Source organism: Schistocerca gregaria, chromosome 3, assembly GCF_023897955.1.
Source record: "Schistocerca gregaria isolate iqSchGreg1 chromosome 3, iqSchGreg1.2, whole genome shotgun sequence".
Lineage (NCBI taxonomy): Eukaryota > Metazoa > Arthropoda > Insecta > Orthoptera > Acrididae > Schistocerca > Schistocerca gregaria.
The window spans coordinates 181,569,926-181,594,194 of record NC_064922.1 but is presented as its reverse complement, the minus strand read 5'-3'; the positions used below and the strand labels follow the sequence as shown (position 1 = coordinate 181,594,194).

Here is a 24,269-nt window from a genome sequence, read left to right as displayed (position 1 = left end):
TGGAAAAATCTAATTCTGTGTTTATCCAGCGAAGAAAATTGTTCGACTTTTTGTAGCAAATATGGAGTACCACCGGACGAGAAAAGAAGGGACTAAGTAGACTGTGGTGGTTCGAAGTGTGTAAAACTTCGTAAGCACAGTTTCGATGCTGAAATACCGTTTACAGTTTCAATTCAGACAGCGAGGAAAACGAATGAGTATCACGAAGAATACTTGGTTCGACTCTTCTAAATTATTCATCCAGACCACCATAATGGACTTTCACATGATTACAACACCGACGATGAGTGAGGTAAGTCATCTTCTTTGCAATTATAAGTATTTTTGTAACGCTCTTCTTTTGTCGTTGCTGCAGCGACCACCGTAAACATACCCATAACGACCGCCATTAGAGATTTAAGATCGCAAGTTCGATATGTATCGTTTGGACCCCGGGACTACGAGATTCATTCATTCTCGGAAATTACCGCTCATTAATGAGAATTCATTCAGAAGTTACTTTCAACTAAATAGGCCGAAAAGTTTAAAAAATGATTGTAATCAGAATTTTTAGTGTGAACATTTCGATACGAACCACAAAGATATTAATAGCGACAGCTGTATGTTTACTTTAAAGTTCAGTACAAAGCAGATAATAAAATCTCTGGTAGTATTTTACGTTAGCTAGCCAGAACTTTTTCTGACAACTTATTAAATCACATGTCTGGTCCTTGTATGTTAGAAAAGACTAGGAAGTTTAACATCATAAAATTATTTAACTAAATTTTAATGTAGGCCATCTTAAATAATCGACGCAGTCCGTTGTATGGCGTGTGAATAAATGGTGCATTGATTGCTCATCACACGCACTCCATATTAAGAATATTAAAACAATACACAATTGAGCCGTGTGCGGCTCGTGTTCGTGCTGTTTATTACTTGACATTTTGTCTTTGCGGTACTGCCGTCCCGTTTCTTGTTCAATTTACTGGCGTCACTAAGTTGCTGGCTTGCCTGCTCTTGGCTGTCTCTCTCATCTCATCTTACGGTCGAGCTACCTTCTCAGGCCGACACTTGGAACACTTCTGAGCACAACTTGTTCTGTTTGTTTTAGATTGTGATTTTCATTTTAGTTTGAAGCGAGGCTTTTGTCCATGTATTAATTCAGTTTCTTTTTTTAATTTTACGTAAAGGCTCTCAGTCGTGTTAAATTAAAATTTTGAATGTTGATTTTATTTAAATTTTTTTTTTCTAAAAGATTTGTTCCATCTGAAATTGTTACGATTGTCCTCCAGCCGAGTATTTACATGTACCCCTTTTGTAAGGCCTTCAGCTGTGTGTATTCTTGAAAGGAAAAAAATTTTTATAAGAAGGAAGGGTTTTATTTTAAATTGTTTGTCTGACTTGTTTTTCAGGCATTCAGCAGTTTTTTCAAATTTGTTTCTGGCCTTCAGGCGTAAGTTAATATTTCTTTAATTAGGCTTTTGGCCATTCTGTTGTAACTTTAAAAAGAAACTTCTTGGTTAGAAAAAAATGTTTATTAATGTGTTTTAATTATAGTTGTCCTTCAGATGTGTAGTGTAGGCCTTCAGCCGCTAATTCTTTTCAATTGTATGTTTTTTTTAAATTTTTACCTTCTGTTTTTAATTGTTTTTGATATCTAAGCCGGGCCTTGACCCATTCTTGTTTTTGATGTGGTGTTGGGCCTTCAGCCAAGAAAGCATCTCAAGTTTTCTTTAACTAGGCCTTCAGCCGTATTGTCTAATTCTGATCTTTTAAAACAATGTGTAAACAAGTGGTTCCTAGAAAAATAAAGTTGTGTGTTTGATTGTGCAACTCACAGTAACTGTTTACAGGCCCATCCAGAATCATAACCTTATCCTGTGCGCTCTCTGAGTACCTACCAACCAGGTTTCAATAACAATGAACTATGTTGCTTGGGGCCAGGTTGTGTATCTTGCTAATGCCTAAATATGATCAGAAATATTTACAAAATAGCATTGTCGTTACAAAGTAAAACAATAGCAGGATTTTTTTGGTAGCAGTGACACATCCAGATCGCTGCACCCGGCGGCATACTACAAAAAGGACCACGAAAACCCCAATAAATAAATTACAAGACTTACTGCGAAGTAGGACAAGTCAAGACAAGACTGAACCGGCTTCAGTATGTCTCCGGATACTTTTAATCAGATAACATGTGAAACCCCATTGAGAGATATGTGCGCGTCGGTGACATTTCAGCGGTCATGAATAATAACGGCTCGTCAACGATTTCGATGTCATGCCACAACACGTAGCAACTGACATCAGCACGAGAAAGGGTGCTCGACGTTCCTTGAGAGATGCACCACAATACATTGTCCACAAAACAAAGGGTTACAGAAGAGGTAGTACCATTTATTACACGCACATAGGAAGAGGCATCGATATCGCATATCGATTGATACCTCTGCAACAACAAGTAAGTCTGATATTACTTACGTTTTCAACTTACTCGTATTATTAAATTTCAAATCGCCTATCAACAGGCCTTCGTATATACCCATCATCTTACCTGCAGAAGAGTAGTAATACAAGGCAGCACAGTACTGCAAAAAGCAAGGAGTGCTTCCAGCCTGGAAATATCTGAACACACAAGCAGGCGGACACCAATCCTATAGGTATACCAACGTATGCCATGCAATTGACACAAGAGCGGTTTCTGATATCCGTCAATTCCGTCCCTGAAATATCAAAATCAGCATCTTATTTAATTACAAAATCTAAAATGTCACGCTTTTTTATTTTAAGTTATTTCACTTGATACACTTCCATATTACCGTGTACACTAACATTTACAAATAAAATGCAACACTTAGCATAACAACAAATAAATGAATAATACTGAGTCCACATACAGCTTAAGGTTACATAACATATACATTACATTTATAGAGAAAAATATTATAGGACCAAAACCAGAGTTCGCCCAGATTAACATATAATGAAGGGATCATATAAATTGCCTCGGAGAAATTTCATATTACCAACAAAGCACAAAAATAAAAACGGCTTTAGAGAACATAAAGCAGCTGACAGGAACCTTGTGCGTATTGTTATTATAATGCGATTACAGGCAAATTTCTACGCACTCATCTCACACGTCACAACATGAAACTGCGTGTTTTCAAAGTGATGAAAGTTGTGCTCTTATAATTCGAAGTAGTCATTTGACATACTGAAATTGGTTCAGGGGGTTAGGGACATATGTTTTGCGACATATTTTCATACTTGTGGCTAAATTGTTTAGAGTGTGTCTACAAATCTAAACTAGCAGTATCCAGAACTTTTTTTTTACTTCTCACTACGATCTTTATGCGTCAGTACCACGATGGAGTTTGGAGGTAAGCGGCTCCCTACAGCTAACAGAGTTAAGTTAGTTCAAAGGAAACCAAGGATACAGAATAAATCAGAACCTGCTTCAGATTGAGCATACCCTTAGCCGTATGTGATTTTGTTAGAGTGCCATTTTGTGCTGCTGCATATTTTAGTGTACTGTACAGTCCTTAGTTTCCCCTTCAGCCAAATTAGCTAGTCAAGAAAAGTGTATTATTTATTTACGTATTTTGCGTATGATGCGTGTACTAAAGTGTTATTTTTTGTTTTTGTTTTTTGTCGTGTAAAGAAATATTAAATTATGGAATGTAAAAATAACTCAGCACTAATAGTGACTAAACACAGCAGTTCTAAGGTATGAAAGAATGATGATTCTTCAGTGTATGACAGACGTTACTTATGCAACATTCTTTTAATTTGTTATATGAAGTCGCAAGTATTCATCTCCGAATAACTGCTGCAACTTACATCCTTGTGAATCTTCTTAAATCTTCTTACTGTATTCTTCTCTTGGTCTTCCTCTACAATTTTTACCTCCCACACGTCCCTCCAATACTAAATTGGTGATCCCTTGATGTCTCATAATGTGTCCTGTCAGCTAATCTTTTCTTCCAATCACGTTCCGTCATAAATTTTTTTCTCTCTATTTCGATTCAGCACTTCTTCATTGGTTACGGGATCAGATCATCTGTCCTTCATCATTCTTCTGTAACACCACCTTTCAAGACCCTCTGTTCTGATTTAAACTGTTTATTGTCCACGTTTCACTTCCATTCATAGCTGCATTCCACACAGATACTTCCAGAAAAGACTTCCTAACACTTGAACGCATATTTGATGTTAAAAATGTCTCTTCTTCAGAAAGCTTGCCGTTGACAGTCTAGATTTTTTAACCCCTACTTCTGCCATCATCCGTCATTTTTCTGCCATATAATGAAACCCATCTATAAGTGTCTCGTTTCCTAATATAATTCCCTGAGTATCACCTGATTTAGTTCGACTGTATTCCATTATCCTTGCCATGCTTTTGTTGATATTAATCCTATATCCTCCTCGTCAATTCCGTTCAACTCCTCTTGCAAATCCTTTGCTGTCTCTAATAGAATTACAATATCATCGGCACACTTCAAAGTTTTTATTTCTGCTCCCTGAAATTTAATTCCTACAGCAAATTTTTCGTTGGTTTACTTTACTGATTGCTGATTGTACAGACTGAATAACATCGGCGATGGGCTACAGCAATGTCTCACTTCCTTCTCAACCATTACTTCCTTTTCATGCACCTCGTCTCTTATAACTGCCGTCTGCCGGCCGCGTTGGCCAAGCGGTTCTAGGCGCTACAGTCAGGAACTGCGCGACTGCTACCGTCCCAGGTTCGAGTCCTGCTTCGGGCATGGATGTGTGTGATGCCCTTAGGTTACTTAGGTTTAAGTAGTTCTAAGTTCTAGAGGACTGAAGGAGCTCAGATGTTAAGTCCCATAGTGCTCAGAGCCATTTGAACTGCCTTCTACTTTCTGTACAAGTTGTAAACAACCTTTCACTTCCTGTATTTTACCCCTGCTACTTTCAGAAATTCAGAGCGAGTATTCCACCAAGCATTGTCAAAAGGTTTATTCAAATCTACAAATGCTACAAATGTAATTCACCTTTCGTTAAGCTGTCTTCTAAGTAGTACAGTTAATATTGCCTCGTGTATTCGTATAAGAGAGAGAGAGAGTTAGAAGGCTAACTAATGTTAAAGACACTCAGTGGAGAGTTACATGAAAATTAGTTTTATGAGGCTTTTAAAGTAGATTTATCTAGAAAACGTTATTAAAAACTTTTGCTAAGTGACTGCAGAAACGTCACAAAGTAAGTAACAAACGGATGTTAGTCATTCATTACCATTATTAATATAAACGCGATGAATTTGCGAAACGACTAGTTATCGATGCCGTCAGTCCCCACTGAGAAGAGAGTCAGTGTCGTTAAAAAATGTATCAAATCTTTGTTCCCAATGGTGAACTTCTAAAATCAAACTTAAGGTCGCTCAGCTTGGAGTGAGGAATATATGGTTTTCCATATATTAGCTAAATGCACCATACTTAGTTCCTGCTTGACCAACACACCAGTCAGGCACTAAAGTGTATTATTTAATTACATGCTTTGCGTATAACGTTTGTACTAAAATGTTGTTTGCTTTGTTCGTTTAATGTCGCACACGCAAGACACTGACAAAGCGAACCAATGGTGTTCTACCAACGGAATAATTGCCAGTGCTTGTGGCTAAACAAAAGGGAACTAAAAGCTTATGATGGTGAGAGCAATGGGCCATCATTACCAGATCGTCTCTCCGCATCCTTATAAAATGTATGTACAAACTGATTTACACTCCTGGAAATGGAAAAAAGAACACATTGACACCGGTGTGTCAGACCCACCATACTTGCTCCGGACACTGCGAGAGGGCTGTACAAGCAATGATCACACGCACGGCACAGCGGACACACCAGGAACCGCGGTGTTGGCCGTCGAATGGCGCTAGCTGCGCAGCATTTGTGCACCGCCGCCGTCAGTGTCAGCCAGTTTGCCGTGGCATACGGAGCTCCATCGCAGTCTTTAACACTGGTAGCATGCCGCGACAGCGTGGACGTGAACCGTATGTGCAGTTGACGGACTTTGAGCGAGGGCGTATAGTGGGCATGCGGGAGGCTGGGTGGACGTACCGCCGAATTGCTCAACACGTGGGGCGTGAGGTCTCCACAGTACATCGATGTTGTCGCCAGTGGTCGGCGGAAGGTGCACGTGCCCGTCGACCTGGGACTGGACCGCAGCGACGCACGGATGCACGCCAAGACCGTAGGATCCTACGCAGTGCCGTAGGGGACCGCACCGCCACTTCCCAGCAAATTAGGGACACTGTTGCTCCTGGGGTATCGGCGAGGACCATTCGCAACCGTCTCCATGAAGCTGGGCTACGGTCCCGCACACCGTTAGGCCGTCTTCCGCTCACGCCCCAACATCGTGCAGCCCGCCACCAGTGGTGTCGCGACAGGCGTGAATGGAGGGACGAATGGAGACGTGTCGTCTTCAGCGATGAGAGTCGCTTCTGCCTTGGTGCCAATGATGGTCGTATGCGTGTTTGGCGCCGTGCAGGTGAGCGCAACAATCAGGACTGCATACGACCGAGGCACACAGGGCCATACCCGGCATCATGGTGTGGGAAGCGATCTCCTACACTGGCCGTACACCTCTGGTGATCGTCGAGGGGACACTGAATAGTGCACGGTACATCCAAACCGTCATCGAACCCTTCGTTCTACCATTCCTAGACCGGCAAGGGAACTGCTGTTCCAACAGGACAATGCACGTCCGCATGTATCCCGTGCCACCCAACGTGCTCTAGAAGGTGTAAGTCAACTACCCTGGCCAGCAAGATCACCGGATCTGTCCCCCATTGAGCATGTTTGGGACTGGATGAAGCGTCGTCTCACGCGGTCTGCACGTCCAGCACGAACGCTGGTCCAACTGAGGCGCCAGGTGGAAATGGCATGGCAAGCCGTTCCACAGGACTACATCCAGCATCTCTACGATCGTCTCCATGGGAGAATAGCAGCCTGCATTGCTGCGAAAGGTGGATATACACTGTACTAGTGCCGACATTGTGCATGCTCTGTTGCCTGTGTCTATGTGCCTGTGGTTCTGTCAGTGTGATCATGTGATGTATCTGACCCCAGGAATGTGTCAATAAAGTTTCCCCTTCCTGGGACAATGAATTCACGGTGTTCTTATTTCAATTTCCAGGAGTGTATGTGTGATGTATTACCTCACAAGAGGTCTTGAACTTGTAAAAATCACTGTGTATTACATGAACATCACATTATTAAATGATGGATTGAGATCCGTAAACCAGTTCATTTTTTGGTAAGAGGGGTGCATTTCAGCCGAACAGATTGTTGAACATGTCGCTCAGTATAGGGAAAGAAAACGGCAAATAACAATCATTTTGAGCACCTCTGTGCCAAGTGTCATCACATCCTTAACTTTGTTGTGTGTTGTTACTTTCTGATCAGGTGGAGAGCTAATTCCAAAAGGGAACCAAGGGTAGTCGAAGTCCCAGTGCATTGGATACCGAGGGCGTGAGGTGACTAGGTAAGGGGTTGATCGGACAGTGGTCCTCCAGTACGGAATTTTTACGTTTTGTTTCATGTAATGTGTTTTATGGGCACTAGGTCACATTTACGTTTTCTAGCAGTAAGGAAATATGAAATAGGTGCTGTCCCAGACAAGTTAAGAGCTATTTTAGGGTCGACCCTGGGACAGGGTCTTTCCAAAAAGGGGAATAATGTAGCGGCACCACAGTTTCAGATAGGAAAGTTAGATTTGGTGCAACATTTCTGGGCACAAGTTACAGCCAGTGCATAATGGGAGCAAAAACTGCAAACTCACATTAATTGTATGACATCATATTTATGTTTCATAAATAAATCGCAGTTACGGAGATTAAAACACAGCGTATTCCTTCTCAGGTATTCAGCTCCATCGTAACGTGCGAAAAATTGAATTCTACCACTTTGGCTCTCAGCGACTCATACTGCATTTGCGAATAGGATTAAACTATGGGTGCGGTGTGCATTGGTGACAATGAAAACTTGTGTCGCGCCGGGACTCGAACGCGGATCTCTCACTTTACGCTGGCGGTCGCCTCGACCGTCTGGGCCACGTGAGCGTTGACCCCAATGCACAATGGAGACATAGTTTAGTCCACATTTCTTACTGCTGATCACCACTGCAGTGTGTGTTGCACCAGACACGCATGCATGTTGAGGGACACTGCACAGCACATTATAACAACGCAGGTACTGCAGGTTAGTACTTGTACCTTTATCACGAGTGAAACAATATGTTACCTTAAAACTGTTATCATTATGATGGAAACGACCTATTTAATGGCTTACATTGATAATTCTGCCAGAAACAAAACCAAAGACAAGCGTGAACAATGCGCTGTTGTAGCCTGATATCGAAGAGTCTGGCCCGCATCGAACGGTTTCATCAACAGAACGTACCAGCGATTGAACACTTCGCGCTACAATTATCTGGGCTGGTGTGAAGGTACTTTCCTTGCAGTGCAGGTGCAAGGGCAGTTGCAAAAAGCGCTGATTGTATTACAGCTTAATTTATGTCCACACACTCGCCAGAAGCGATGATCTGTGTCTGAAGGTTTTTATGTCGTGCTGGGACTCACCTTGCGTGCAAGCACAACTGGGACCATAGCACGAGAAACGAAAGAAGAATCCAAACGGTAGAAGTTCTGACGAGGAGTGGATCGTGTACTGATGTCAGTATGGTAAAGGTACACAGACATTAAGCAGCTACTAAGAAGTAAAAATGTGAACGAGCGGAGAGAAAGGCTATGGTAACACAGGATATCGATGGAAAAAGTAAAGATAGAAGAATGAAATTAATAATGAACAATACCCGTTTAGAGATAGATCAAACATGGAGCAGAAATATCAGTGATCTGTACAATACACATAAAAACGAATGTAAGAAGCGAGAGTGAAGAAAACCACTCACACCGACCGGTATCTGAAAGGTACCAGCTACCATCACCCAAAGCAGAAACGCTCTATGCTGAGTACAATGGTACATTGTGCGGAGCTCGTTTCAAGAGCTGGTAACCAGTGAAAGGTGCTCAACCAGGTACGCAACGTATTGAAGGAGAACGGCTGCAGTAAAAGATTTGGAAAGCCATCTTTCTGGAGAAACATAAGCAAAAAGACACCTGAAGAGAAGAGAAAAAGTTTTAGTTATTGTCGTTCTGTGCTTCAGCAACAGGAAATATTCACCGGTTCCTAAAGGGGCATAAAATCGTTTCGGTCTTCATGGCTCCAGCAAAAATTCGACAGCTCTTGAGGCCTGTGAAAGACGATGTAAGCCTTCCAACGCAAGGCGTCTGGTTGTGGACATATTTACTTCAGACAAACTGTGCGTACCATTAAACAGCGCGTCTGTGGAACACAAGAGGTGTTACCGCCTGCGGTATCCTGAGAAACCACCGACAGCAGGAAACGGAAAACGTACACTGAATTGCATTCGACGAGACATCTGTCATTAAATAGACAAATACTTTCTGGAGTAGCGTCATAAAAGACTGACAACACCCTTAATAAATATCACTCTGCAGCTGAACACAGCTTGTAACCCAGCCACTGGAAGGCTCAAGCGGGCTCCCAACGATAAAATTACCATATAAGGCACCGCAGTGAGTAGCAGTGTTATCGCAGAAGGTAGCTTGGCCACATAAGGGCAGCAGTAGCGTTTAGACGACATTCAGTGCCTCGCCAACTACACTCAGGCTCATAAATTAAGGATAATTGCAGAATGCGGTGCCACACACTGTGGCACTAGACAAAACTGTCGCTAATAGCATAGGCACATATGGAACACACACGACACAGATCTGTAAATCCACGGTATTGATGATAAGTTGAGAAAACCGCTCCGAAATACATGTGCTACAAAACGCCTCTGTTTCCTGCGCATGTACCCCCACATCAATATGGGATATGGTCACCATGTACAGGTACACAGGTCGTACAACGGGTTGATATACTCTGGATCAGGTAGTCGAGTAGCTGCTGGGGTATAGCGTCCCATTCTTGCACCAGTGCCTGTAGGAGATCCTGCAGAGTCCTAGGGGTCTGAAGACGTGTAGCAATAGGTCGTCCCAGAGGAGGGTTTAGGTCTGGAGAACAGGCAGGCCTCTCCATTCACCTGATATCTTCTGTTCCGATGTACTCTTGCACGATGGCAGCTCGGTGGCGCCGTGCGTTATCATCCATGAGGAGGTATGTGGGATCCACTACACGCACCCCTGAAAAGGCGGACATACTGGTGGAAAATGACGCCCCAATACACCTGATCTCTTACAGTTCCCCTGTCAAAGACATGCAGGGGTGTATGTGCATCTATCATAAAACCATCACACACCATCAAACCACGACCTTCATATAGGTCCGTTTCAAGGACATTAAGGGGTTGGTATCTGGTTCCTGGTTCACGTCAGATGAAAACCCGGCGGGAATCACTGTTCAGACTAAACCTGGACGTCCGTGAACATAACCTGGGACCACTGTTCCAATGACCATGTACTGTGTTCTTGACACCAGGCTTTACGGGCTCTCCTGTGACCAGGGGTCAGGAGAATGCACCTTGCAGGTCTCCGGGCGAATAAACCATGTCTGTTCAGTCGTCTGTAGACTGTGTGTCTGGAGACAGCTGTACCGTTGGCTGCGGTAAGGTCCCGAACAAGGCTACATGCAGTACTCCTTGGCCGTCTGTGGGCACTGAAGACGAGATATCGGTCTTCTTGTGGTGATGTACACTCTGGACGTCCGTACTGTAGCGCCTGGACACGTTTCCTGTCTGCTGGAATAGTTGCCATAATCGTGAGATCACACTTTGTGGCACACAGACGGCCCGTGATACCACCTGCTGTGTTTGACCAGCCTCCAGTCGCCCTAGTACTCTACCCCTCGTAACGTCATCAATATGTGCTCTTCGAGTCATTTTCAACACACCATTTGCATGTCTGAACACGTCTGCACACTTACTCGCTGCCCCCTACTCTGAAATGCACCAACATACCTCTGTGTATGCGGACTGCTGCCAGCGCCACCGAGCGTCGATCGCAGGTCAAATGAACCCGCAAGGTCATACCCCGAGGTGATTTAAACCCGCAAACCGCCAACCAGAGGGTTGTTTCACCATGTATCAGCATTATCCTTAATTTATGAGCATGAGTGTAGTTCAAATAGTTCAAATGGCTCTGAACACTATGGGACTCAACTGCTGTGGTCATTAGTCCCCTAGAACTTAGAACTACTTAAACCTAACTAACCTAAGAACATCACACACATCCATGCCCAAGGCAGGACTCGAACCTGCGACCGTAGCAGACGCATGGTTCCGGACTGCGCTCCTAGAACCGCTTGGCCACCCCGCGAGACCACCGCGGCCGGCCATGAGTGTAGTTCTCAGCTCGAAGCTCCTAGACATATGAGCACGTGGTCCGGATGGAAGCTCGAGAAAAGTTATCAAGGAAAAAAAGAGTAAAGAAACAGGAGAAGCCCTCTGTCAGAGTAGTTTACCATTCCTTCCATGAAAAATACTTCTTAAGGTTTTTCTAAACGTCGCTGTCGCGATGCTGCAACACATTGTTTCCCCCTACTCACCTACAGATACCGAACACTCCAACATGACGCCTGCAGCGCCCACCACCAGCGACTCCGCCACGACGAACAGCGGGAGCAGAGACGTTGTGTACATCATCACCACCCTGCTGACGACGTGCATCACCACGCAGGCTAACTGCAGCGGGCGACGTCCATACCTGCAACCAGCGGATAACCGCTTGCTGCACAAATATTCCGTTTCCTAGATTTTTTCTGTAAAATGTGTCATGACACAAAGGAATTGAAGACATTAGCTGCCATCCTCGCCGTAATTATACACTACTGGCCATTAAAATTGCTACATCAAGAGCGAACGCAGATGATAAACGAGTATTCATACTAGAACTGATATGTGATTACATTTTCACGCAGTTTGGTGCATAGATTCTGAGAAATCAGTACCTAGAACAACCACCTGTGGCCGTAATAACGGCCTTCATACGCCTGGGCATTGAGTCAAACACAGCTTGGATGGCGTGTACAGGTACAGCTGCCCATGCAGCTTCAACACGACACCATAGTTCATCTTGATTAGCGTCTGGCGTATTGTGACGAGACAGTTGCTCGGCCGCCATTGACCAGACGTTTTCAATTGGTGAGAGATCTGGAGAATGTGCTGGCCAGGGCAGCAGTCGAACATTTTCTGTATCCAGAAAGGCCCGTACAGGACCTGCAACATGCGGTCGTGCATTATCCTGCTGAAGTGTAGGGTTTCTCAGGGATCGCATGAAGGGTAGAGCCACGGGTCGTAACACATCTGAAATGTAACGTCCACTGTTCAAAGTGCCGTTAATGAGAACAAGAAGTGACCGAGACGAGTAACCAATGGCACCCCACACCATCACGCCGGGTGATACGTCAGTATAGCGATGACGAAGAAACGCTTCCAATGTGCGTTCACCGCGATGTCGTCAAACACGGATGGGACCATCATGATGCTATAAAAACAACCGGGATTCATCCGAAAAGATGATGTTTTTCCATTCGTGCACCCAGCTTCGTCGTTGAGTACAGCGTCGCAGGCGCTCTGTGTCTGTGATGGAGCGTCAAGGGTAACCGTAGCCATGGTCTCCGAGCTGATAGTCCATGCTGTTGCAAACGTCGTCGAACTGCTCGTGCAGACGTCCCCATCTGTTGATGGGATCGAGACGTGGCTGCCCGATCCGTTACAGCCATGCGAATAAGGTGCCTGTCATCTCGACTGCTAGTGATACGAGGCTGTTCGGATCCAGCACGGCGTTCCGTATTACCCTCCTGAACCTACCGATTCCATATTCTGCTAACAGTCATTGGATCTCGACCAACGCGAGCAGCAATGTCGCGATACGATAAACCGCAATCGCGATAGGTTACAATCCGACCTTTATCAAAGTCGGAAACGTGGTGGAACGCATTTCTCCTCCTTACAGATGGCATCACAACAACGTTTCACCAGGGAACGCCCGTCAACTGCTGTTTGTGTATGAGATATCGGTTGGAAACTTTCCTCATGTCAGAACGTTGTAGGTGTCGCCACCGGCGCAAACCTTGTGTGAATGCTCTGAAAAGCTAATAATTTGCGTATCTCAGCATTTTCTTCCTGTCGGTTAAATTCCGCGTCTGTATCACGTCATCTGCGTGGTGTAGCAATTTTAATGGCCAGTAGTGTACATCTGGTGTCGTGTCTTTCGGTTATTTTGATCCTGCAGCCATTACGAATCAAGACACAAAGGAATTAAAGACATTAGCTGTCAGGAAGAATTCGTTTAAATGAATGGGAAAAGTTGAAAATTTGTGCCTGACCAGGATTCGAATCTCTGTGTCTTTCTTAATTTTTTTTATTATTAAATGCGAAGGTTAATACTGAAAGTTTTGGATCCGGTGGGGTGCGAACCAGGAACACACCACCCGCTGCTACCTTACAGTTCTTGGACAATATTAATTTTTTTTCTTTTTTTGCTTGTAAAGCCAAGAAAGAACGGACACAGGGGCAACTTAAGGCTGGGTGGAGAAGGGTGGGCAAGGATCGCACGCCGTGGCCTAACCACGATGCCTCCCCCCCCCCCCTCCCCTCCCTTTCCCCCGACTGTCACTACGCTGGACTATCACATAGTACTGGCCTTTTCTTTATTTATCTTTTATTTGTATTTATCTGAAATTACTTGCTACTCTAAAAGGGAAGGAACATGGTGGGACAAAATCCTACATGACTTCCACCACTTAAAAAGAAAAAAAAATGTATCATATTTAGTCATACCCTGCAACAACTTATTTTACCATTACTTAAAAAAAAATGAAATGAACTGTGTTAAGATACATCTGAAACGGGACGGAGAATTCCACGACGACCGGTTAACTCACCACTTTTTTTGTCAATTTTACCAAAAACAAGGTAACAGGAATGAAACAGTAAAGGATTTCTATACATCATCCAACTCCTTGACGAGTAAAGACGAGATACAGCATATTCGCAAAAAGTGGACGACAGTGTGACAACCTATCCATTGGACAGAAACCATATACTGGAAAAAGGCACAAGGGTCCGGATCAGAACTGCTCCCCGCCACGAACATAGAGCCCGATATGCCACACAACTGTTTTGTTCTCTGTTCTGGGGAACTAGGTTGAATCCGGACGCAGGAGAATGTCAGTGGAGGTTAGATTAGATTAGATTAATATTTGTTCCATAGATCATGAATACGACACTTCGTAATGATGTGGAACGTGTCAGGTTAATAAAAGATGTCTGTATAAGATATTACATTACACAAAATATTGCATGACACTAATGTTTAAGCTAGTTTTTTTTCCTTCTCCTCCCTTAATTTATATATAAAAATTCAGCCAGTGAGTAAAAGGAGTTGTCATCTACAAATTATTTTAATTTATTTTTAATGTTGGTTGACTATCTGTCAGGCTTTTGATGCTGTTTGGTAGGTGACCAAAGACTTTTGTGGGAGCATAATTACCCCTTTGTGTGCCAAAGTCAGATTTAACTCTGCATAGTGAAGATCATCCTTTCTCCTGGTGTTATAGCTATGCACACTGCTATTACTTTTGAACTGGGTTGGATTATTAACAACAAATTTCATAAGTGAATATATATACTGTGAGGTTACTGTGAGGATCCCTACATCCTTAAATAGATGTCTGCAGGATGACTGTGGGTGAGCTCCAGCAATTATTCTGATTACACGTTTTTGAGCAATGAATACTTTTCTACTCAACGATGAATTACCCCAGAATATGATGCCATACGAAAGCAGTGAATGAAAGTAGGCATAGTAAGCTAATTTATTGAGATTCTTGTCACCAAAATTTGCAATAACCCTAATAGCATACGTAGCTGAACTCAGAAGGCAACAGACCATCAATGTGTTGCTTCCAGTTTAACCTCTCATCAAGAGCCACTCCTAAAAGTTTTGAAAATTCTGCCTTAGCTACAGACTTCTGTTCAATGTCTACATTTATTACTGGAGTTATGCCATTTACTGTACGGAGCTGTATATACTGCGTTTCATCAAAATTTAAAGAGAGTCCGTTTGCTGAGAACAACTTAATAATTTTGTGAAAAACATCATTTACAATTACATGACTTAGTTCTCGGTTTTCGGATGTTATTACTATACTTGTATCATCAGCAAAAAGAACTAACTTTGCATCTTCATCAATGTGGAATGGTAAGTCATTAATGTATATCAAGAACAGCAAAGGACCCAAGACCGATCCCTGTGGGACCCCGTACTTGATAGCCCCCCAGTTTGAGGAATCAGCTGTTGTTTAACATTACATGAATAACTTATTTCAACTTTCTGCATTCTTCCAGTTAAGTATGAATTAAACCATTTGTGCACTGCCCCCCTCAAATCATAATGATTTAGTTTATTTAAAAGAATTCCATGATTTACACAATCAAAGGCCTTTGAGTGATCACAAAAAATACCAATGTGTGATGTCCAGTTATTCGGAGCATTTAATATTTGATCAATAAAACCGTATATAGCATTTTTTGTTGAAAAGCCTTTCTGAAAACCAAACTGATATTTTGGTAGTACTTAATTTTTACAAATATGGGAGGCTACTCTTGAATACATTACTTTCTCAAAAATGTTTGATAGAGCAGTCAGAAGAGAGATTGGGCGATAGTTGTTGACATCCGACGTATCCCCCTTTTTATGCAATGGTTTTACAATGGCATATTTCTGTCTATCGGGGAAAACACCCTGCTCCAAAGAACTATTACATACGTGGCTGAGAATCCTACTTATCTGTGGGGAACAAACTTTAAGTATCTTGCTGGAAATGCCATCATTTCCGTAAGAGCTTTTACTTTTCAGTGAGTTTATTACTTTACTGATTTCAGAGGGAGTGGTTGGTGGAAATACAATTGTTTCAAACTGCACGGGTATGGACTCTTCTATTAGAAGCCTTGCCTCTTCTCGTGAAGATATAGATCCTATTTAAAAAATGATTATTGAAAATATTTTCAATTTCTGATTGTTTGTTAGTACACTTGTGATTCAGTTTTACGGCACTAAAGTCTTCCTGTGCTCTTGGTTGCCCTGTTTCCCTTTCAATAATATTCCAAATTGCTTTAATTTTATTATCGGAGTTACTGATCTCAGACATGATACACATGCTTCTGGACTTTTTATTAACTTTTCTTAGTACGGCACAATAGTTTTATCATATTGAACAATTTCGGGGTCAGTACTCCCTCTTGCTGTAAGATACAGTTCTCTTTTACTGTTGCAAGGTATTCTTATTCCTTTAGTTAGCCAAGGTTTTTTATTTGTTTTCTTGGAATTATGTTTCACTATTTTCTTGGGAAAACAATTTTCAAATACCATTAAAATGTATGGTGAAATAAGTTATATTTTAAGTTTGCATCAGGTTACTTATACTCTTCATCCGAGTCTAGCTGCTTTAGGCTTTCCCTAAATTTTGCAATATTTATATTGTTAATTGAACGCACTGCTTGGAAATTCTGATTTGATATACTCCATGGAGATTGTCGCTTCCGTCCTCCTGGCAAGAAATGCCAATTGTCGGTGGAGCCAACTGCAATAACTGTGTTCGCATGCGACCAAGCGGTGACATAAATGTATCTGTTTCATGGCAACAACTGCATCAGTCCAATACGAAAAAGTCGAACGTTGTTGGAGACAAGGTTATGAACGACTTAGTACCACGAGAACAAAGGGGTAGGCTGACACTGGATCAAACAACCTTAAATTCTGTGTCTGGTGATGGGGACTCCACAGAGGAAACGTGATTTGGAAACGTCCAGCGGCATGCTAGCATTTTTACAAAGAGATCAGATTGGGTTCAAATGGCTCTGAGCACTATGGGACTCAACATCTGAGATCATCAGTCCCATAGAACTACTTAAGCCTAACTAAGGTCATCATACACATCCATGCCCTAGGCAGGATTCGAACCTGCGACCGTAGCGGTCGCGCGGTTCCACACTGAAGCGACTAGAACCGCTCAATCCTCAAGTAACAGACATAAACAAAAGTTCACGAATATGCCTTAATTTATTATTTATCCTACCAACATTTATTGGCGGGGTTAACCTCTTGGGTAGGAGACAGGCAAAAGGGGACGCAAAGACACTTTAAAGTAGTACGTCGAAAAAGTAAATTAGAAGCCTCATCCCGAACATCAGGGAGGCCAAAACCTCCCTCCAACAGCGGTTGCGCCATAGCGCACTCGAAAAATAGGGTTTTGCCAGATAAACCTGCTAGATAATCGATGTAACTTTCGGGACATCATCGCTGGAATGGCACAAATTTGAGCAACAAAATAAGATTTACACCACTCGTAAGTTTCCACAGACTGAAAGTTATGAAGTAACGAGAGAGAGCGACGCGAGTGTTTAAGGATCGCTCGTTGAATCAAGTCCGAGACGAACGTCCAGTTCAACCCACCAATCTTCATCGGACAACAATCGATAACAATACCCAACGATCGATTGCGGGCGACCGGAAAGCCCATGGAATCTCAACCGCGTCAGATCCCCGCACACTGAGTAATCAGTGTCTCCGGTCGTTAACCTGTGCTCTCGTAAGACGACAAAATGCATCCACAGTCCTTGAGCATCGGTATGTCGTCATGAGAAGGAAGAAGCACCATAAAGCCAACGGCGCACGAGGGAACGTTAAACCTTTCGCCCAATAACGACCTGCCATCCAGTCGAGTCGCTATGGGCCTCAAAATGGGTTCCAGAAGAAGCGCGAGTAACGACATAGATAGCGGACTACACCTCGACACACTTCTATGGAGGAGGAGGGTGGGGGGGGGGGGGGGGGGAAGGCCACCGTTCACGTCAGTAGACTCCTGAATGCTAGTAACTAGAGACGTGAACGTCCTTCGTGCAGCATCATTAAAACCAACAGCTGTCAACACTCGCTACAGAAAAACTTCACTAACCCCGTCACTCGCACGATTAAAATCAATGGAAAGTAGACCTCCCGTTAAAAGGACAGTGGAGGCAGTCGAGATCACGACATTCAGCAAGCGAGTACGACCCACAAGACAGCTTTGATAACGCGCGACCACGCTAGCGAGCAAAACCGACAGACGGCTGTTTATCGCCAGTGCGACTATTTTATGACTAAAACTGAGTAGCGTCCCGTCTTTTTGGTAATTAAAACAATTCTTCCGATCTTAATGGAGGCTGGGATGTGGACCCCTTGCACCATTTCATGCACCATATGCGTTATCGTATCTCCTATCAGAGGCCAAATCCGAACATAAAATTCTTCGGGAAGAACATTGAAACCCGGCAATGTGCGGGAAGGAGAGTGAATTGCAATGTCATGAACGTAATCACGGTGAAAACTGCCAAAAACTCCTCATGGAGAGTTGGCGTAACAACACTATCATGGAGGAAGTAAAATCAACAGGCCGTATACCGTCGTATTCCACTCCAGTGTAGAGATCGGAAAAATACCGAGAGAGTTCACGCATTATATCTGGTTTGGATGACCACTCGCTACCACCTACAGAACGAATGTGGCTGGGAAGGCAAACGAAGACCATCTAATTGCAGTATTTTGAGTTACGGGAGTTTCGCCGTCAGGTAACGACATTCGTAACTCTCAGTGGGACGACTCGAGCACAGTCATAAAGATCGCGAAGGACAGCATAATACAATTCCCGAGAGTTCCTCATTTCATCCGCTTTAACGTTGCTAAACCGCATGAGTGCAGTGCAAAGCCGAGGTGTGGCAGTAGCAGCCCACCATTCCATAAGCCAGGGATACCGCACTCGCAAACGGCTTGCTCGCCCCGCACACGGCAGCGATGACGTCATCCAGAGAGGGGACCGCCAGAGATAACATATTTTGCTGCCAAATATGGCGAGAAAGATGTACCCGCAGTGTGACATGGTTAAGCGTCATTGAAACAACACAGTGAAGTTGGCAGGAATTATTTCAACAAAGTAGTCCAGTCGACTACTAGAAGTAGCTGTAAAGTATGTCAACCATACTAAAGTCGGATATTTTCAGGTCTATGTTTCTCGTAGACTCAACGAATTTTTACGTTGTTCGCAAATTGCAACACCTTCTAGGATTTTCACACCAATTAGGGCCATATAAGCGTGGTCCTTTCCAAATGTACGTCCGACCAAAAAGTTTTTCTGGAGTCCAACACTTGCTGTTAATGACACTTTTATTGCACACAGTTTTCTTATACCCCTGTCAGGATTCTTCACTACGCGACTGCAGTACAAATAAGTTATATTATAGTTTATTACCCATATACTGTGTATTACAGTTGTTCAGTATAAACATTTATAAAATGTGTGTAACTTCAGTCCTGCTGTTTTACACTGAATATACTAAACATTCAGTAATTCCGTTTTCAACTTTTATTATATCTGACATGGACTTCTGGTCAATAAGTTGTCCTCACCTAAAGTACGTTTGTACTCCCAAGGTGTAGTTCTCATTTTAATGAACAACAAGTCACATATTTCTTTTCACTTAAAACTGTGTCGTTGTTATGTATACAACCAATGTGTATTGATATTGTGGTGTCACCGCCAGACACCACACTTGCTAGGTGGTAGCCTTTAAATTGGCAGCGGTCCGGTAGTATACGTCGGACCCGCGTGTCGCCACTATCAGTGATTGCAGACCGAGCTCCGCCACACTGCAGGTCTAGAGAGACTTCCCAGCACTCGCCCCAGTTGTACAGGCGACTTTGCTACCGATGGTTCTCTGACTAAATACTCTCTCATTTGCCGAGACGATAGTTAGCGTAGACTTCAGCTAAGTTATCTGCTACGACCTAGCAAGGCGCCATTATCAGTTACTATTGATATTGTCCTTCATGTACCGTCAAGAGCGACGTCCGTCATTAATGGATTAAAGTTAAGTATTCCACCAGCTACGTCCGTTTTTCTAAATTCTAATATCCTTGTCCTGTTCCAGGCCTCACGCCAGCCTGCGTGAGCTAAAACGCGTGCCTTTCGGCCTCCTCTAGTAACACGGTGTTGGCTCTCCTGCCAACCACAACAGATATATTAGATAATTCACCTGTAACTCTATATCTACATTCCAGCTAATGTGTTTAAGTGTGTACATTTGCAAGTACGTGTTTTGTTTAGCAATCACTTTAATTGATTATGAGCATAATTTTTTCTATATGCTTTGCAAAATGTACACTCAATGGTTGAGCCCCTAATGCCTTTATCTTAAGGTTTACATTGTTTAAATAATGTTACTCATCGCTACCACTACTATATACATGTTTTGTCAATATTGATTTAATCCCAATTTGTGTACATGGTTGGTTACCATGTTGTTATTTACTCCCTCCCCTTCATTATGATACTAGCACTTCTGATACACTAAGCTTCTAGTTACGTACTGTAATTAACATATGACGATTTCCTTTAAATATAGTCGATATGTGACAGTAATTGTTTCGCTGCTATAACCTGGATGCATACGAACACTGAGTGACATTTCAACCCATTTAAGAGCACTGTATTTTAGCTTGTTTTGATGTTACAGGTGCGATTTCCATTACGTTAATGATATAATTAAGGTTTTTTATATACTCATGCATTTCGTTAAGTACATGCAATGAATATGACACTGTTTAACATTAGGGTTATAAAATGTTTCCTACCTCACACTGTAACATCTATGTTATCTTATGCCTGGAGATAGAAACTTCGTTTTCTGTTTACATGTGAAACTATATCTATTATGTTCACCAAAGGCAGTCTAGTCCTCTACATCACCAAGTAACATGTCATCGAGATATTTTTATACCATACAACAAAAATTTTCTTTTAAAGATCTTTGACGAACTTATCAACATTTTTTATAAAGTAAAATTTACTGTTCGGGTCTTCTCTTCAGTACTGCTCTATGTACATTTAGTATTTGTGTGTTTGCTTCAAAAGTCCTGTGTCATAAATTGACATTGATGGTATGCACTACAGACTTTTAGTAATGACTAATGCAATATGGTGCTTTAAACCATTTTAACCCTGTAAGTATTCATGTTATTTTGCATTTCTTTGTAAAGAACAGTTGACTTTGCTAAATACTATACACAATTATTTGTATCTTTTTGCAGCACCCATTAATATGGTCCAAGACTGAACCCGGAAGATATTTGGGTTTAATATAAAAGTTCCTGATGGTTCAATTATGTATTTTATACAAAATTGTGTAAGTTGAACGATGCACACAACAGTTACTGGATCAACAATATTTTTGTTGTTTACTACTTAACACTAAAATTCCATCATCTAGTGTACAACAAGAAAACACTTCACTGACTGAGGTCGTCTCCCATTCCAGTGTTGTCATTGACGTAAAGTTCTGTACCTGAATTGTAAATGGGTAACCAAGGATCCCATGAACAGTTCCCATGCTGTGTGACCGAAATTTTCGCTCCATGACAACGCTGGGAGAGAAGGGGGGAGGGGGTAAGATTGGGGGAGATTACCTCAATCGGTAAAACGTTCTTCTTCTTTTTACTCCAGATGACAGAATTTTTGTGTTCAGAAATAAGTCGTGTAGGCAATAAAAATATTTTTGATTCAGCAGCTGTTGTGCGGCTACTGAAATTTACAAAATACAATTGTGGCTGCTCCACAAGAATTCGAAGAAAAAGTATAGTCAGAGAGTTAAATTTCAGCACTGGCTAGGAAGAAATAACGCGACTCCCTGGGCCCCTGTTCTCGTCATGCACGCACTCATAAAACATTTGCGAGACATCTGGGGGTATTTTTCAGATAAGACCTGCTTCAGCCTGACCTCACTGAAACTTCTTCTCCTTTGCAGGAAGTCATTTTCCTTCAAGTAAAGGTTCCTCCCTAAATGTGAACTGCATTTCATGGACGTACTGTGCATTATTCCTACCGCCACGTGATTGCATGGAGAGCTGGTGGCTACTTCTGCTGGTTGTAGAATGAGATTTTCACTCTGCAGCAGAGCGTGCGCTGAAATGAATGTTCCTGGGAGATTAAATCTGTGTGCCGGACCGAGACTTGAACTCGGGACCTTTGCCTTTCATGGGCAAGAGCTCTACCAACTACAACCACAGGTGGAAACACAAGCGGCCAAAGACACTGCTAGCTAGGGCATAGCCACCTGTGGTAAACTAACATACGCAAACAGCGACAAATGTCGGTAAGCCCCTGCACATCAGCAACATTGACTGGCAACTACCAGCTGCTACTAGAGCCGTTCAACAGGCCACAGCAGGGACACCGACGTGCTCGCCCACAGGCGCACAAACAAGCTGCCAACATTCCCTCACACTGAGGCTCCGGTATATGACCTATCGGACACAAGATCGATAACAAACCTAACTGTTGCAGGCTGCTGACGCTGAACGAGGACTCCGTACCAGCACCCAGCGCCAGCCGCCGAGCAGCACAACGCACAACGCCCAGGTATCGACAAGCATGATACCCACTACTAACAGAGCCTATCCTTGCACAACCTATAGCAGGCAGCAAGACAACCGCTACTGCTCTTACCACCCGATCTAACAATCGCAGAGGTTTTTTTCCCTTGGCTCTTGCCCTGGCACTTTTTTTCCTCTGCCCTCAAAACCGCTACCCTTCGTCAGATTTCGACCAATCTATCTCCAGATGAGCGCGTATTAATGGTTAATCCTAACCAGACGTACGCAAACATCGCAGTACCCACATCCTGCGACACCTCACTTTAGTGAATACTAACCCTTTTGCAGAGATGGCAGTAGACCTTTTGTGTTGACCATCATGCCGGTGTGGGCGTGGAGGGTCTCCACCTCTTTCTCAAAGAAAAAAAAAAGACTGAGCCACGCAAGCATGACTCACGTCCCGTTCTCACAGCTTTACTTCTGCCAGTACCTTGTCTCCTACCTTCCAAATTTTACAGAAGCTCTCCTGCGATCCTTGCAGGACTATCACTTCTGAAAGAAAGGAAATTGCGGAGACATGGCTTAGCCACAGCCTGGGGGACGTTTCCAGAATGAAATTTTCACTCAAGTACATCCACCCAGGCTATGTCAAAGCAATGTCTCCACAATATCCTTTCGTCCAGGAGTGCTAGTCCTGCAAGGTTCGCAGGACAGCTTCTGTAAAGTTTGAAAGGTAGGAGACGAGGTACTGGCTTAAGTATAGCTGTGAGGACGGGGTGTGAGTCGTGCTTGGGTAGTTCAGTTGGTAGAGCACTTGCCCGTGGAAGGCAAAGGTCCAGAGTTCGAGTCTCGTTCCGGCACACACTTTTAATCTGCCAGGAAGTTTCACTTCTGCTGGTTGTTTGTGAGCTTTCAACTCACCGTGTGCCAGCTCTTCAAGTGGCTCACTGCTCCCCTCAGTCAGATGTAGCACTCTGGTGTACGGGCGACTGCAATGCCACTGCCCATTCTTGTATTGACAGACAGGGATTGTTCATATCCTTTAACACCAAATGCTAACAGAAAATACAAAGGTAATAAGAACAGAAAGATTTTTTTAATTACATGTCACCCATGTAGCCGAACAGCAGCCCCAGGACTGCTCCAATGTTCTGTGCATAGAACATGACGTCACTGACGATGTGCATGTCGTCGCAGACCCAGTTCATCTCTGACGGCACCGTCTGAGGGTACCACGTGTCGTCGTACTCCCAGCCGTGCTGGCAGGGCACCACGGAAGCACCGTCCAGGGCGCTTCCGTTGTACATCAGGCACTTGCTGAATGTCCCTCCTTCCCTGTGAACATACGTAGAACCTCATTATAAGTGCATTTTAAAACATAATCTGAAAGCTATAGCAGTGGATACAACTAGTAATCTAGGACAAAATCCAGAAACCGTTTGAGAAATTTGGTTTGCACACTGTTGTATTGCCTGACAAAAAACTAGAAGCAGCCACAGGACACCAGAGAGATTGATCGTTTACTGATGCTCGTTCGCCCCCCTGTGTTGCGTGAGGTGCACTGGATTCATTATGTAGCTGTTTCCTACTGATAGGACTAGAGTGTAAGGAACCTCTTTCGGAAGACACCACTCAGTCCTACTATGTGTACTAAACAATGAAACACTTTATGTGGAAAAGGACAGTTACGAATTAAACTACTAGTACGTTCAATTTGCCTAATTTTCTGACAAAGTGAAGCACCAAGCATATTGATGAGGTACTCCCATGGCCAACGAGATACCCATATCTCTGCCTGACCGAAAACACGTTGATCAAGCTCGGATGTCAA

At 43.2% G+C, this 24,269-nt stretch overlaps 1 protein-coding gene across 1 annotated transcript in view; it reads right to left on the bottom strand.

Annotated features, from left to right (window-relative positions):
- The window catches only part of LOC126355300 (beta-alanine transporter-like), a 602,272-nt gene that overhangs the window by 568,934 nt on the left and 9,069 nt on the right, over positions 1 to 24,269 (bottom strand). Inside the window, exons 2-4 of the mRNA XM_050005591.1 lie at positions 23,543 to 23,773; positions 11,577 to 11,734; positions 2,537 to 2,705 (exon numbers count right to left, since the gene is read on the bottom strand). Of these exons, the coding sequence (XP_049861548.1) occupies positions 2,537 to 2,705; positions 11,577 to 11,734; positions 23,543 to 23,773 (558 nt within the window). The remainder of the gene's footprint in view (positions 1 to 2,536; positions 2,706 to 11,576; positions 11,735 to 23,542; positions 23,774 to 24,269) is intronic.